The following is a 14,437-nucleotide window of genomic DNA, read 5'->3' on the forward strand; positions in this document are numbered from 1 at the left end:
CCTTTCAGAGTGACCATCAGAAATATGACTCTGTACAGTAAAAAGAAAACTTGTTTCAGAAAGTTTTTCTCAGAGCAGCCTTAATTGTTTTTTAAGGAACTCTGAGTGACCTTAGGACCATGAACTGGGAGAGGCTGGGAACTTGCACTGCCTCTGCCAGTCTGAAGAAATGTCCCCTGGTTTAAAGTCTCCAATCAATTTGAAGGGCCCCAAAACTTGGAAAAGCCATTCCAGGCCTGATGCTATAGTTAAAATCTTAAGGGTCTCTGCAAAGTCCGTGTGTTAAAGACTTGGTGTCCAGTGTGGCAGTAATAGGGCTTGGAACCTTTAAGAGGCAGGGCCTGGTACAAGGTCTTAGGTCATTGGGGGCATGCCCTTGAAGGGGACGGTGGAACCCTGGTCTTTCCCTCTCTCCTTCTTTTGTTTCCCGGTGATGAGGTGAGCAGTTTTTCTCTGTCACATGCTCCTACCATGAGGTACTGCCTTGCCACCGCCAAATCAATCATAGACTAAAGCTTCTAAATCTCTGAGCCAAAATAAACCTCTCTTTATAAGTTGATTAGCTCAGATACTTTCTTACAGCTGAGTAACACACCCAGCATTTTAAGACAAAGGAAAAAACCACTTAATCATATGCTACATATCTTCAAATTAACCCAAGGATATATGACTGTGGGATTTAATCTCGTTTGATGAGTAATGTAGCCAACTGGGAAACAGTGATGTTCAGCATTTCCATAGTCCCCGGCACTGCAGAGTTTGGCATTATAATATAAATACAATAGTTAGGCACTAGAATTCGAGAACAGCCAAAAATATAAAGATATTATTCTACAACTACTCCTTGGAACTTCACAGCACTGGTGTGGAAGGTCCAAGTTAGTGGCTATATTTGACCAATGACACAATAGCCAGGGTCCCCTTTTGAAAGGGAGACAGGTAGAATTTCTGCAAATTTGATTGCAGATCTAAATTATCTTGATGAGTCAGCTGTCTTAACAAATCAAGAATTACAATTTTACTTTATTTGTTCACTTCCATATCACTTATTTCTTGGGGAGAAGAGTTCCTCTGCTTCTTCCAGTTCTGCAGGGAAAAAATTGCTAAAAGGGAAGGGAAGGTATGGTTCCTTCTATGATACGGCCCTGTAGACACTAGCAAACTATAGACTTCTCTGAGCTGAACTGACTTCCAGCTGCTGTCCTGAGGGCCACAAGGAGCCCAGGTCAGAAGGGAAATGTGATGTTTTTCCCAAAATAATCATTCCTCCCAAAAGAAAGTCATACGGCCTGAGCTGCCCCAGTATTCCCTTGGGAGGGTTGGAGAGGATTTTTTTCCATAGCTATGTCTGCAAGTGACTTCATAGGCTTCCATGGCTCAAAATGAAAGCAAAATATGAAGGCTGTTCATCCGCCTACAGAGAAAAAAAGTTCATTCATACTCCCAGAATATCAGTTTAAAACTTCTTTTGCCATTCAGCTTGGGATGTGGGTTCGCTCTGGGACTTGGATTCTTTACCCCATTGGGTATCACTGATGTAGTGCGGAAGTACCCAGAATTTGGGTCTTTGCAGCTACAATGGGTTTTATGGACAATAAGGGCTGAAAAATCATATTTTCTGGGTATATCTAATATGTGTCAGATTTCATATTTTTTATCTCATTTAAGTTTTACCAGGAATTGTATATAATATATACACATATATATATTTACTCATTTTTTTAATTTTTTGAGATGAGATCTCACTATGCTGTTGCTCAGGCTGACCTCAAACTCCTGGGCTTTAAGTGACCTCCTGTCTCAGCCTCTGGAGCAGCTGAGGCTACAGGTGCATATAACGCCTGGGTATATTTTCATTTTATCTGAAAAAACTGAGTCTCCAGAGGTTAAGCAATTTGACTAACATCAAAAAATCGGAAAGTGGCAGACCTAGGATTCAAACTCAGGCATAGCCAGAAAGCTACACTGTTTCTTTCTTGGCTCCATTGACAGAATGTCAGGAACACTGCAATTCTTTCCAACTACTGCCACATATATTCACTTTCATAAGTATGTTAAAGACCAGTTCAAGTCAGTGGCTTAATTTATGCACAGAGATAACTTTAAAGTTAATGAACCTGGGCATTTAAATATCAAGGGAAAGAAGAAAAATTGTCATGATGAATTTCTAATATCTCTCCATAATCACCTTCCATTCCTTCCTGTTGCAAGTTGTAGTGTCATTTCTATTCCATTTCTTCATCAGCCAATTACCCTTTCATCAGGTATTTGGAAATTCATTGCTGTCCTGGTGGGAGTCATTACAGGAACCTATTTTTTTTTCAGCTGGAGCACATGCTGACATATTTACCTGCAGTGCCTTCTGCAAGATATATGCTTCCTGTGTGTTGGAGAAGTCAGAATGTTGCCCAGATATAAGAAAGGTTTGGGCTTTCATGAGAACGAAAGGTATAAATCTTCTAGACATTGTTTTCTTTAAACCTTATCAGATGCTAGAAGAATAACATCCCTGAAGGTATCTCCATACCATTATATCACCAAGTTTGGGTAGTGTTCAGAGGCACAATCAGCTGTTGAAAAGCTGAATTACCAGCCCTCTTCTCCTTCCTCCAATTGCATAGAATTACCAGCCCTCTTCCCCTTCCTCCATTGCTAGTGCTGGTCAGATGTGTGGGGGTGCATCCAGCTCACCTGCCTTCAGGGCAGACAGGGCAAGGGGAGTAGGGGCAGAGTGGAGCAATGCTATACTTCTCGGATGATATGCAATTAGGATGTTCGGGTCTGAAACGCACACCAAGAGAGAGTTTTCTGCCTTCTAATTCACTGATGTTTCATTCCTCAAATGTCTATAAATGGACCGAGGGACTCAGTAAGCACCCGAGGAACTGCTATAAAGCCTGCAAAAGTCTGACTGTCTTCCTTTGAGAATGATTAGTTCCTCTCTGAAACAGAGACTACTTTGGTTTACCAAAGGGTCTAAGTGTGGTTCATATTTCCTTAATCAACCTCCATGCAGAGTCCTCTTCAAGTATTGCCTCGGTTCTGGGGAAACTTCCTGGATTGTGGTGATGAGATGGCGAGAGCTGGGGAGTCCTGAGCGGGTGCTGTGGAAGTGATTTTCCTAAGTCAAACATATTTGTTCTGTCACAGAGTTAATCCCACCACACTGAGCAGCTGCTGATGTATGTAGGCATATGAATTCTTTCTGCCTGAATCATTGCCCAAAGCCAATGCTGAGAACTTTATGGCACCTAGTAACCCGCGCTAACAGTTTCTATGATATAGCTACAGACTCAGTAGCTCATGACAAGTCTATAGGACCATGAAGGGAAAATCCGCCTTCCATGAAAAACTAGGATGGAAGGATGGCCTTCCTCTTCAGCCTAACCAGCCATTCTGCCATTTTGTGTCACTTTTGTCTGTACTGTGCCGTCCCTTGGAACACAAAACACAGACATATTTGTTCATTCATTCTCTCTCCCAGATGATACAAGGTAAACATACAAATAAGTAAGTTCAGTACACTCTTAAAGTTTTAAAATCTTTAAACTGAATGTAAAACAGTAAAAACAAACCCCTCAATATCGACCAATTAAAAGCAAAGACGAGCTGCAAGAAGCTTGTCATCAGGGCTGGAGGAGACATTAAATTGTTGACATCAGGCAGTTAGGTTTTAGGCTGAAAGCTAAAGGAACGAGGAAAACATGCTGGGTTATACAGCTCCCACTTACAAAAGAAAACACAGTGTATAGATTTGTCTTTTAAAGACGAACTCTTCCTTCATCCTGGGCTTCAGGAAGAATGTGTGTCCTGGTTCCTTACGTAAGAGACACATAGCACAATGCTTCCATAAGAGTGTTTCTACATGGGACACATGTTTTCAATTGCAGTTTTGCAAAAGAAACACAATAGGCTTGCTTGGGACAACAGGAAGGAGAGGTAGGATCCTTATTTTAGGTGAAAGCCTGAGAGTGCTACCTTGTCGCCAAGGCAGAACCCGTTCATCCACAGGCATGGAGAATGGACATGCTTAGGGAAAGCTCAGTATTTATGCTGAATAAGGGAGCCTTGAATTCTTTCTGAGAGACCACTGGCTACAGCGCATGGAAAACTGATCCAGATACGTTAGCCACTGCAACATGAAACAGCAGACAGTGCTGACAAAGTGATGAATTTATAGTCAGATTGGGTCCTTCATAGTTTGACTCTGAATAAATAACTCAGACATCTTTGTTTCTTGGTTTCTACATATGTAACATATGGTCAGTATTTTCTACCTCAGGGGTAAGTGTGAGGAGAAAATATACAAAGAGTATGCGGTCCATTGCCAAGTAAGCAAAGCTCAACCTCTCTTCTCTTTATAGAGTCCTAATAATTCTGTGTGACAAGAACCAAAAAATAGTTATACACCGGATAGCTAAAATAGCTGTACTACTGATTTCTGCTACCTTATTGAAAGGAACAGTTAATGTTTAAGTGTTTAATCAATCTTACATGTCTATATTTGTTTATCTGAGTAACCAATGTGAAGTTATCCATATGTAATACAACCACCACTGTTAATTTTCTATCACCTTGTCTGAAACTCTGTATTGCTTGTATTGTTTTTATTTTGTAAATGTCTGTGTGTCTGTTAATATGTCTTCATTCTTTTATTTTTAAAATAAAAAAAGAGAAAAAAAGAACCAAACAATACTGATACTCAGTTTGAGAAAAGTTAAGTGGCCCATGTGTCTAGAGACTTCAGAACCATGGCACCAGCAAGTCTTATTTAAGCCTGATGCTCTTCCCACCCAAGACTCAGGAGCCGTAATATTTCAACTGAAAGGGGCAACTTCAGCTTAATGAAAGTGAGGTCCAGTGAGACAGCAGGCTGATGCCCTTGCAAGGTACTCACCTGACCAGAGATGAAGTCCATCAAAGCCATAGGAGTACAGGTCATCACCAACACCGTTGCCTCCCCATCCTTCTCCTCCTCCTGGGTAAGGGGCATAGCCTGAGGAGGAGGCCCAGCCTACCCGCAGGTGAGTAGGCTCTGCTGTTAGGAAAGGGTCCACTTGGTCGATAATTAGCTCAAAGTACCATTTCTTGTACTGGGCTGAGCCTTCAGCAACTCCCAGGAAGATGTTAGGCCGAATACTGAAAATTAAAAATGGGCCAGGTAGAACCTTCAGATGCTCAACAACTGAAAAAGCAAATTGAACCAGACCGAAAGAAGCACTGGCCTAATTAAACCTGGAGAAAGAGCACTTTTGTGTTTTTGTTATTGCTCAGAAGTAGGAAAAGCTTACAGCTTTTAACATTTGGTCAAATTCTTAGTGGGAAGTGTCAGGACAACTTTAATTCCATTATAAAATACAAAGGATTTTTCTTTAAATATTCCATTCAAGAGAACACATTTATTGAACACCAACCATGGGTAACAGTGCTCAAAATGTTACATAAAGTTGTATGATTACAAACCTTTGTATCTCTCTGTAAGTGAAAGAAATTACTTACTCGAGTTCCATCTTCCAGCAAATTGGTTTTAAGCACCCTCATTTTCAAAACAGTGGCTTTGTCCCTTAAGCCTTATTAATAATAATAGCATCTTAAAAGCATTAAGTCACTATTAGGCAACTTGTTAAAGGCAAGAGGTTTTAATATGCTCAGTAAAGTGGTTATAAACTTGGGACAGACCACTTACAAAAAGTATGTGGTTCATTGCCCAGTAAATAAAGGGCAGTCACTCCTTTGTTTAGCAAATCCTAACAATCTTTAAAGGCTTTATTTGGAATCTTCTTAGAGATGTGCTCTTCCTGGGGTGGGAGTTTGTGTTATTTGGGTGGACAAAAACAAACCAGGCTGTGCTAAGAGGGGAGGAGGTCTGCATGGTGGCTCAAGTCTGCAGGCTGCACTGTGCCTCAGAAGAAAGTTTTTCCCTCACGCTTGTGGATTAAGGGACAGGCTTAGGTGGAAAGTGAGTAAGAACCTGAGCATACCCACTTCAGGCCCCATAAGTTTACATGATTTGCAAGTGGTGGTACATGGGGACCAGTCAGTGAGAAAGACATCTGGCAGGGTCTTCTTCATCCTGGCCCTCACAGATAGCAGCTGGGCAAATGGTCATGCATCAGAGGATACAAGAAACCCAGCATCCACTTGGGACATCCATTCCAATAAAGGATCTTAAAAATATTTGCATATCAAAATAAATATGATTATGAAGAAGTTACAAGATGTGCATTCATGTTTGAAATAAAACGTGGCAAGTCACTTCAGGCTTCTTCTGCCCTTAGACAGTACAAATCCTCTATCTTCAGCAACTTCAAGGAAAAAGCTTGAGAAACTGCTCAAAGAGTCTAGTATAAGACCCTCATCATAAAACGTGCACATTTGCCTGATCTTTCCCTACATGCCTGCATTGCCATGAAAACTATGGGTGGGTGATTTTGTAGCTCTCATCAATTTTATTTTCCTGCCAGGAGACAAGATAAACAGAAACATGCTTGGCATTGGACTGATGTTGGTGGCCTTACCTGGTCACATCATTAATTAGCCGTGTCTGCAGGAGCAGATTTCTCCGGGGCAGTAAGTTGTCACAGATCAGGTTTTGGTTGGCTCTCACTGCAACCCCATTGCAAAGGCAGAGTGAGCACAGGACATCCAGGACCTACAGCCGGACACAGTCATCAAATATCAGGACCACCAGGAGGACTCAGTGGGCAGGACCAGTTACCACCACGGGAAGAAAGCAGAAGTCATAAAGCGTTGGGGCTGGTGATAGATGGAGAACCAGCTCAGAGACAGGGGGCACTGTACTCCTCACCCAGCATGAATGAGCAAAGCCCAGAGCACGCAGCCTCTTAGGGAAAGCAGGCTCAGCTTCTTCCCAGACACCCTGTCCTCCTCTCGTGTCCTGCCCCTCCCAAACTGCATACCATTTGTGGTCATGTTCTGATAGTGGGTCAGAGCCTGCACCCTGGAGTCCTGTCAAGGTCACAACTAGGGTGTGGTGAGGTATGGAAAGTGCAAAATTCAGGTCCCACTCACTCTGTGCCATGTAAATGTAGGAAGAGGCATAAAGGGCCCTCCAGGTGCCTCAGACTGAAGCTTAGGCTCTCCTCAGCCCTGACTCCCTCCCGCTGTTCTGGACTGAGAAGTCAGATAGCTCTCAATGAAAAGCCATTTAACATTTAAATCTTTGATCCAATTGTTTTTTATACAATGGAGAACTACTCAGCCATAAGGAAGGATAAACTTGAGACATTTCTAGGTAAATGGATGGATCTTGAGACCATACTCTTAAATGAAATAAGTTGGACATATATGTGTAAATATCACACTGTTTCTCTGGTGTGAGATACTGGAAGTGTAAATAAGGACTAGAATGTATAATAGATATTGTAAAACAGGAAGAAATTGTTCAAAAGGAAAGGGGAACTAGGGAGGGAGAGGGGGAAAAGAAAATGAGAAAAGAAGGATAAAATGGAAACAACATTTTTGTAAAAAAGGGGAAGAGAGGTTGAAGGTAGGGGAGAATGGAAAAAAAGAGGAGTCAAGATACATCAGGTACAGGCACAAATTCCCTATGATGGATGTGGTCATTATGTATATCTAAATTGTACAAACTTAATTAAAAAAAGAGAGAAATCACTTAGACTCCCATTGAGTGAGGTCTTTGTACTAAGCGGGCTTGTGAACCTTGGGTGGTAGCTCAGATGCCTGTTCTTGGGCCTCTTACTGTGAGATCAGCAACGCTCTTTAGGATACTCCTAAATTCCTAGAAGGCAGTATTAAAATAGTTCACCTGCTGTCCTCATTCCTTCTGGAAGGAAAGCGAGCCTGGAAGAGCCCAGGTGGCCCATGAATCTGATAGATCATCATCAAGCTGCTCCTGCTCTTGCTTCCAGCTGCCTGGGAAGCAAGAACGGTCCCTGCCTCCTCCTCCTGCAGGCTACTGTCTCATTTGCTCTGTCTCATTGAGCCGTGTACTCTTTCATTCACATTTTACATTTAGAACATGGAAGAGCAAGCCATGCTGGCCTGGCACTGTTCTTCTCTTTCCCTCACAGTAGGCATGTGCAAACAGCAGTTGAGAAGTAACAGCCATGGAGCGACAGCCTGCCCTGACAGGGAGGTGTGCAGCCCCATTTCAGGCTTCCAAAGTGGCCACAGAAGACTCGATGCTTAGTGGGGTTGGATATCCTCAGGTTGTTGATAGCATTTGTGTCCTTAATTCTCACAAACCAATTTCCACCTGACTCCCTGAATATCAATTTTGTTCCTGAGAAATACAAAGCATGTTTATGGGACAAGGAGAAAAGAATCCCAAAGGTGATTTTATAGAGGACTCTCACTCCACAAAAAACATCAACTGGAGAAACCTGAAGTCCAAATGATAATTTCTCATTCTATGAAAAGAGCCATAGATGACCAAGAAATTTAACACTTTCATCCATCCCATCACAGATTTTTATCTGTTTTGCCTTGGAGTGATGGCTGCAGGAGTCTAGCTGTTACAGCCAGGGGGAAAGCACAGCTTAATCCACACACAGTGGAAGCAGCAGCAAGAGAAAAATCCTCTTTGAAAAGCACCAGCGTAGCAGCAATGCCTGACCTATAAATAAATAATGCCATAAAGAAATGCAGGGGGTATTGTTTAGGTTCTCAGAAGACATTCCTTAGTGTAAAGCTGGGGAACAGGGACAAACTTCCTCTTCTGAATAAGGTAAGGTAGCTAAGGTAGAAGGTAGAAGGACTCCAACTGTAATTTTAAGCAAATTCTTTTAGAAGAGAAGGGAGTACAGACTACTCCACCACAGAGGCACACAGGCGTGGTGCCTGGAGGTCATCCACACGGACCCACAGATGCTCTCCTAGGTCTCTGGAAAGCTTGTTGGTGAGGCAGGTGCTGCTGAATGCTCACCAGACCTGTTTCCTTCTCTTCCAGAGCCCAAGATGAGGCTGCATTGCCCAGGCTCCCTTGCAGGCACATGGGGCTGGGTTCTGGCTCGGGGAAGTGGCTGGATGTGATGTCCTGGAAAACCCCCACAGAGCCCTTAGTGTGTGTGCTCTCTCCTCTGTGGGTGAGGGCTCCACCAAAGGATTTTGCTGGGTGTGGTAGCACATGCCTGCAATCACAGCTCGGGGAAGCTAAGGTAGAAGGACTCCAACTGTGAGCTCAGCATGGGCAATTTAGTGACTTGGTGATACCTTGTCTCAAAATAAGAAATCAAAAAATACATATGAGCTGGCAACATAGCTCAGTGTAAAGGCCCTGGTTTCAATCCCCAGTACTGCTAACAACAACAACATACCAAAAAGAAAAAGGAAAAAAAAGATTTCATGCCTAAGGGTCTCCCTAGACCAGTGATGGTGAACTTTTCAGAGCTCTCAGTGATACTAACAGTGATACTAACGCTGTGGCATGCATGCCATAGGTTCACAATCACTGCTCTAGACCACCGGCACCGGCATCTCTTTGAGCCTGCTAGCAACACAGATGCTCAGACCACCCCCTTGCCCTACCTTACCAAATCAGAGCCTTCCCGTGAACAAGAACTTGAGCTCCCTAGGAGATTCCCCAGCACATTATAGGCTGTGAAGCCCTGCACTTAGAGGACCTGTACCTCTAAAGGAGGAAAAAGAATGGAGTCCTGCCACTAACTGGCCTGAGACAGAGATGAGAGTGAAAATAAACCTCTGCACCATCACTGTGAACAAGGGGCTGCCTACCTGAGGAAGCAGGCTTCCCTGCTCTGTGCCCATTCGTGGAGCTCATTTGCTTCTGGTTGTCATTGTTTTCATCACTAATACCACAGTTCATTCAACAGCTTTTATTTTGCCTTTCTCTCTCTAGTCTTTACCCTAAATGCAGGCTTAGGTGGGAATTTCACTTTAAAGATAAGAAGAACCTATTGTGTATGAATGGGAACATCGTTTGGCTGTTGCATTTTGTCATAACTTTTGTTTGTGAAAAGCAGTGTTATTAAAAATGTTATTCTCAGATTTTTATATAAAGTCCAATATTTGAAAAAAAAAAAGAAAAGCGAGTCCTTTACAGCCTTGAGGGAACAGATTTCCTTCTGCCTTTGCATGAGAGCTGAGCGGTGGAGAATGGGTCTAATCTTGCCGTGGCTGCCTGGAGACTCAACTGATTTATGCAGGTGATGGAGCAGTGGTGGGGACCCTAAGAGTTTGAGTTTGCTTATATTCTGTCCTCCCTCGACCTGAGTTACACTTCTGATTCTGATGTATCCTTTTTGAGGACCAATGACATTATTATTTTACCTATATTTTTCTCATAGGTGGTTCCATATCCTTATGGAACAAAAAAGATAATAAAATACACTTTATCTGTGGAAACTTTGACCGGATTTGGAGTAAGGTCAGTTGGGGGGCAAGTAGATGGGTATGTTTTGCTTTATTATTAAAAGCTTACTACAGAGAAAACTATATGGTGATTCCTGTAGTTTTTAGCAGTTATTCTTTTCTCCAAATGATAAAGTCAGTGTAAGGCATTTGTTCTGTGGCACGGGACCTGCATGTACATGTGAGCATCCAGCAATTCAAGGTGAGAATGGTTCTGGCTTTGCTCATTCATTTCTTTTATCCATTTGCTAAACCTGGGACAGACGTGTGTGATCACCTGCATTGTGAAACAATTGGGTTTGTCACCCCGAGGATTACGAACATGGTCCCTACGATGAAAGAACCCCTATGAGTAGGAGAAACATACATATGAAAATTCCTAGAATGAAAGGAAGACTGGAACAAGCATCAAAACAGAGAACACACTATTTAAGGCTAGAGGAGAGATGAGTTTCAACTGGGATCAGAAAAAGCTTCATGGAGACAGTGGCATTTAAACTAAGGCTGGAAGGGCAGATAAAAATTTCAATTTACTTTTTAATTGACCAGAGAAGAATTTTGACGGGACCTGGAGAAGTGGTAGGGGGTACTGAAGGCGCGGCACAAGTAAAGTCACTGAAAGGTCAAAGGGCAGAGTGCATCCAGAAAACGGGGAGTGGGCCCTGCAACCTACTCCTGTCCTTTTTTCTCCAAACACTGTGTTCTTTCTCTACAGCCTTTTGAACTCAAATTTGATCATGCTTTAGGTGAACTGTAATGCCCTCCATCGATGTGACAGGGGCTGACAACTTAAGTGTTTTAGAGAGGAAGTGGGGTTACGATAATGGTCAGTCTCATATATAATTTTGCTTGTAAACATGATTGGAGGTAGCATGGGACACAGAGGGATTCTCCAACCCACAAGATGTAGAAACCCCTTTTTAAAAATGTGATTTGGGGCTGGGGATTTAGCTCAGTGGCAAAGCACCTGCCTGGCAAGCGCAAGGTCATGAGTTCAGTTCCCGGTACCGGAGAAAAACCAAAAAAAAAAAAAAAAAAAAAATGTGATTTAACTCTAAAGACTACCTTCATGGATGAGAAGGGCCCTTGAATTTCAGTCTGAGAAACAGTAACTTACATGAAAATGCTTCCAACTGTGGACTTTCCCTGCAGAGTTTTGTATGGCGATAATTATAAAAATAAAAACACAGAACTAAACATATTCTCTTAGGATATTTAAACTTGGAGGAATATGTTCATAGACTTCAGCTTGAGAAACACTGGAAAGAACATTAAACTTTTGGTCCTAGACTGTCATTAGTGAGCTGTGTGGCCCCTGGAAAATTGTGTGACACCTCAGGGCCTAGGTCCTGGCCTTTTTCTGTTTTTGTGGGTAAAAATAACAGTGATGCTACTTCAGAGAATAAAACAAGGCTAGAAAAGATGCACATGATCACCGGGTTTGGTTCCTGGCATTAGTCAAGTATAAATAAATGTTAGTTGTCATCATCATTGTTGTTACTTAGAGGACTTTTGAGGTCCCCGGGGTTCTAGAATTCTACATATTTTGAGTCACTGTCTTAGTGGAAAAATAAGTGAAAGGGTCAGAAACTTCTGAAAACTCACCATTAGAGAAAACAGCAATGGGAATAGCAAGACATTTTGCTGGCATTTTCCAAGCATGACAGACACTGTGTTGTGATAGAAGTTTGCCCTACGTTCAGCATGCTTCTCGTGAAATTACCGCAAAGACACTGGTGATGACTTGAGCCTAGGTTTCTCTTTGGAAATAAAAGTGATCATACTGAATAATCTCTGCAGGAGGGTCTGAATTCACGACAGAGCAGCCTCTGCCCCAAAATCCATCACAAGTTAAAAAGGAGACATTCTCGAGGAGATTCGTATGTACTGAGATCACATGCCTGGCTTTGACAATGTTGTCAGAAACTCTCAAGCACCGCCTTGGCTCCTAGGAGGTGGAAGACTCCTCTGCTAGAATACACAGGTAACTCACCATTCAGATATTGAGTTCTAGCTAACTACACTGGCTTTCTAGGCCTCAGTTTTCTCAATTGTGGGATGCACAGAACAGTGGCCCACTTGCCCCCAAGTGACAGCCACATAATGCACTGTGGCCTTTGGCTGAAAGAAGTCATAAGAAAGCCAGTTATTTATGAAGTAAATCATGTGACATTATCATAGATAAGCCCTTGGGGCAAGAAAATGGGAACCACTTTCCTCCTCTTACATCCATATGTACATCATGGCTCCTGCCATGTGTTACTTGTGAGCTTACCGATAATTCTTACTATACTTTTCAGACAGAAAGGAACATGTTGGAATGTAGAAAAGTTGTACTAAGGCTGGAATCCCATGCCTGCTTTTGATTTACCACATATGAGAAAGCAATTACAGACCCCACATATTTCTTTCTGCTCTTTGCCAAGTAATTTCACAGATACTGAGAACCATGGGTTTTCTGCTTTCCAAGGATGTTACATATCATGCAGTCAATGCCGCAGGGGCTCATTCTCCTGGACTCAGTGAGACGTGTCTCAAATATGCGGTTCCCCCAAATGATGGCAAGAGAGAAGAGCAGGGGTCCTGCTGCACTCTGCAGACTGCGCAGCTGCTTCCTCTGATGCCTGGTTATGCCACCATTCTTAGAATACGCTCCTCAGCCTTCAAGCACTTTGCCTAATTGTTTAGCACAGTAGCCCCCATATATGGCATATGTGTGAGGGATCAAGAAAAAACTCACCGTATTTTAATAGACCTTTTCCTATAGATGATTGTGTCTTAGAGATATAATTTCATAAAAATAGATATGTTACAATTATAAGGGACCTCAAAAATTGCTACAGCATTCCAGCTTGATGAGGGGCAAAGTTTCCATTTTACGGATGAAATAACTGAGGCCCAAAGTCACACAGTTGCTTTATATCAAGGAGAGGAAATAGCATCTTTGGTCTTTTGGTTTATATGTGCAGTTTCTATTATTTAACTTGGTTTGACTCATTAAATCTGATTTCAGCTAGTAACCAGCCAACCAGTCACTATTTTAAATCTAAGATCTGTATACCTTATTTATATAGTTTGGTATTGGAGGTTTTCCTAGTAAGCTCTAGGTTTTAGGGTGTGGCGCATTTGGTGCTGCTGGCCTTGTACATGGCCCAAGGAGGGCCCACAGTGAGCTGCATTTTAAGAGCCAGTGCTGGTGAGCAGGGTCAAGGAAGCTGGAGGACACCAGGGAGGCCACTCACATTCACTGTGGCTGGCAGGCTTAGAGGGTGCCTGGAGGCAAGGGAGCACTTTTAGAATTCCAGATTCCCCAGGTTCTGACCAAAGTTCAGAAAGACTGGTCACCATGCTCTCAGGAGCTCACAATGTGACTAAGTGCTTGGGAGGGAAAAATAGGGAAAGTCAATCACTTTTTGTGTTGTTCTTTCCACACTCACCTTGTGATTCCGTCCATGTTTGTCCAACAGAGAGATGATGGACTTGATGTGGCCTTCGGCTATCAGGTTTAAGGCTTCTGGGCTTTCAATCAAGATACAGTGCAAAACCTCTAAGATACCTACATGAACGCCACAAAAATCATTTGGACATTAGTTCAACTGTAGAACTGACCATAATTTAGAAATCTGATAGTGGAAAGATCATCCTGAGGAAGAGAATGTCATCAGTTATTTGAATCTATTAAATATTCCCAGCCAGAAGAGATGCAATCATCTCTGATAGATTCCCAGAGTCCCCAAGGGCCAAGCAGTCTGTAATCTATAAGTGAGTTTAATTCAGCACTAACCCCATCTCCCTCTTCTTAGACAACATGATCTCTATACGTCAAAATATAGAGAAACAGATGTAAAATGCAATTCTTAATTTGATCAAACCAAACAATACTCATTTAAATATCTATACTAAAATATAGATATGCTTTACTAAAAATTCTAAGGTGGTTAAAGCAATTTAGAAAATATTCTGCATTATTTCACAGTAAGCATTTTTCTAGGAACCACCTCAGAACTTATTTTTTATTTTAGGTGCACTAGTGTATCAAACAAAAGATATGCTCATAAAACAATGACTGCTTTTCCCCCTTATC

The 14,437-nt window shown here is 42.3% G+C and overlaps 1 protein-coding gene across 1 annotated transcript in view; it reads right to left on the bottom strand.

The window, feature by feature from the left end:
- Ryr3 (ryanodine receptor 3) overlaps nucleotides 1-14,437 on the bottom strand; it is a 547,606-nt gene that overhangs the window by 248,619 nt on the left and 284,550 nt on the right. Inside the window, exons 16-18 of the mRNA XM_005381167.2 lie at nucleotides 13,791-13,909; nucleotides 6,519-6,652; nucleotides 4,898-5,139 (exon numbers count right to left, since the gene is read on the bottom strand). Coding sequence (XP_005381224.1) covers nucleotides 4,898-5,139; nucleotides 6,519-6,652; nucleotides 13,791-13,909 — 495 coding nt within the window. The remainder of the gene's footprint in view (nucleotides 1-4,897; nucleotides 5,140-6,518; nucleotides 6,653-13,790; nucleotides 13,910-14,437) is intronic.

The sequence above is a fragment of the Chinchilla lanigera genome, unplaced genomic scaffold, assembly GCF_000276665.1.
Source record: "Chinchilla lanigera isolate Chin_1 unplaced genomic scaffold, ChiLan1.0 scaffold00015, whole genome shotgun sequence".
Classification (NCBI taxonomy): Eukaryota; Metazoa; Chordata; class Mammalia; order Rodentia; family Chinchillidae; genus Chinchilla; species Chinchilla lanigera.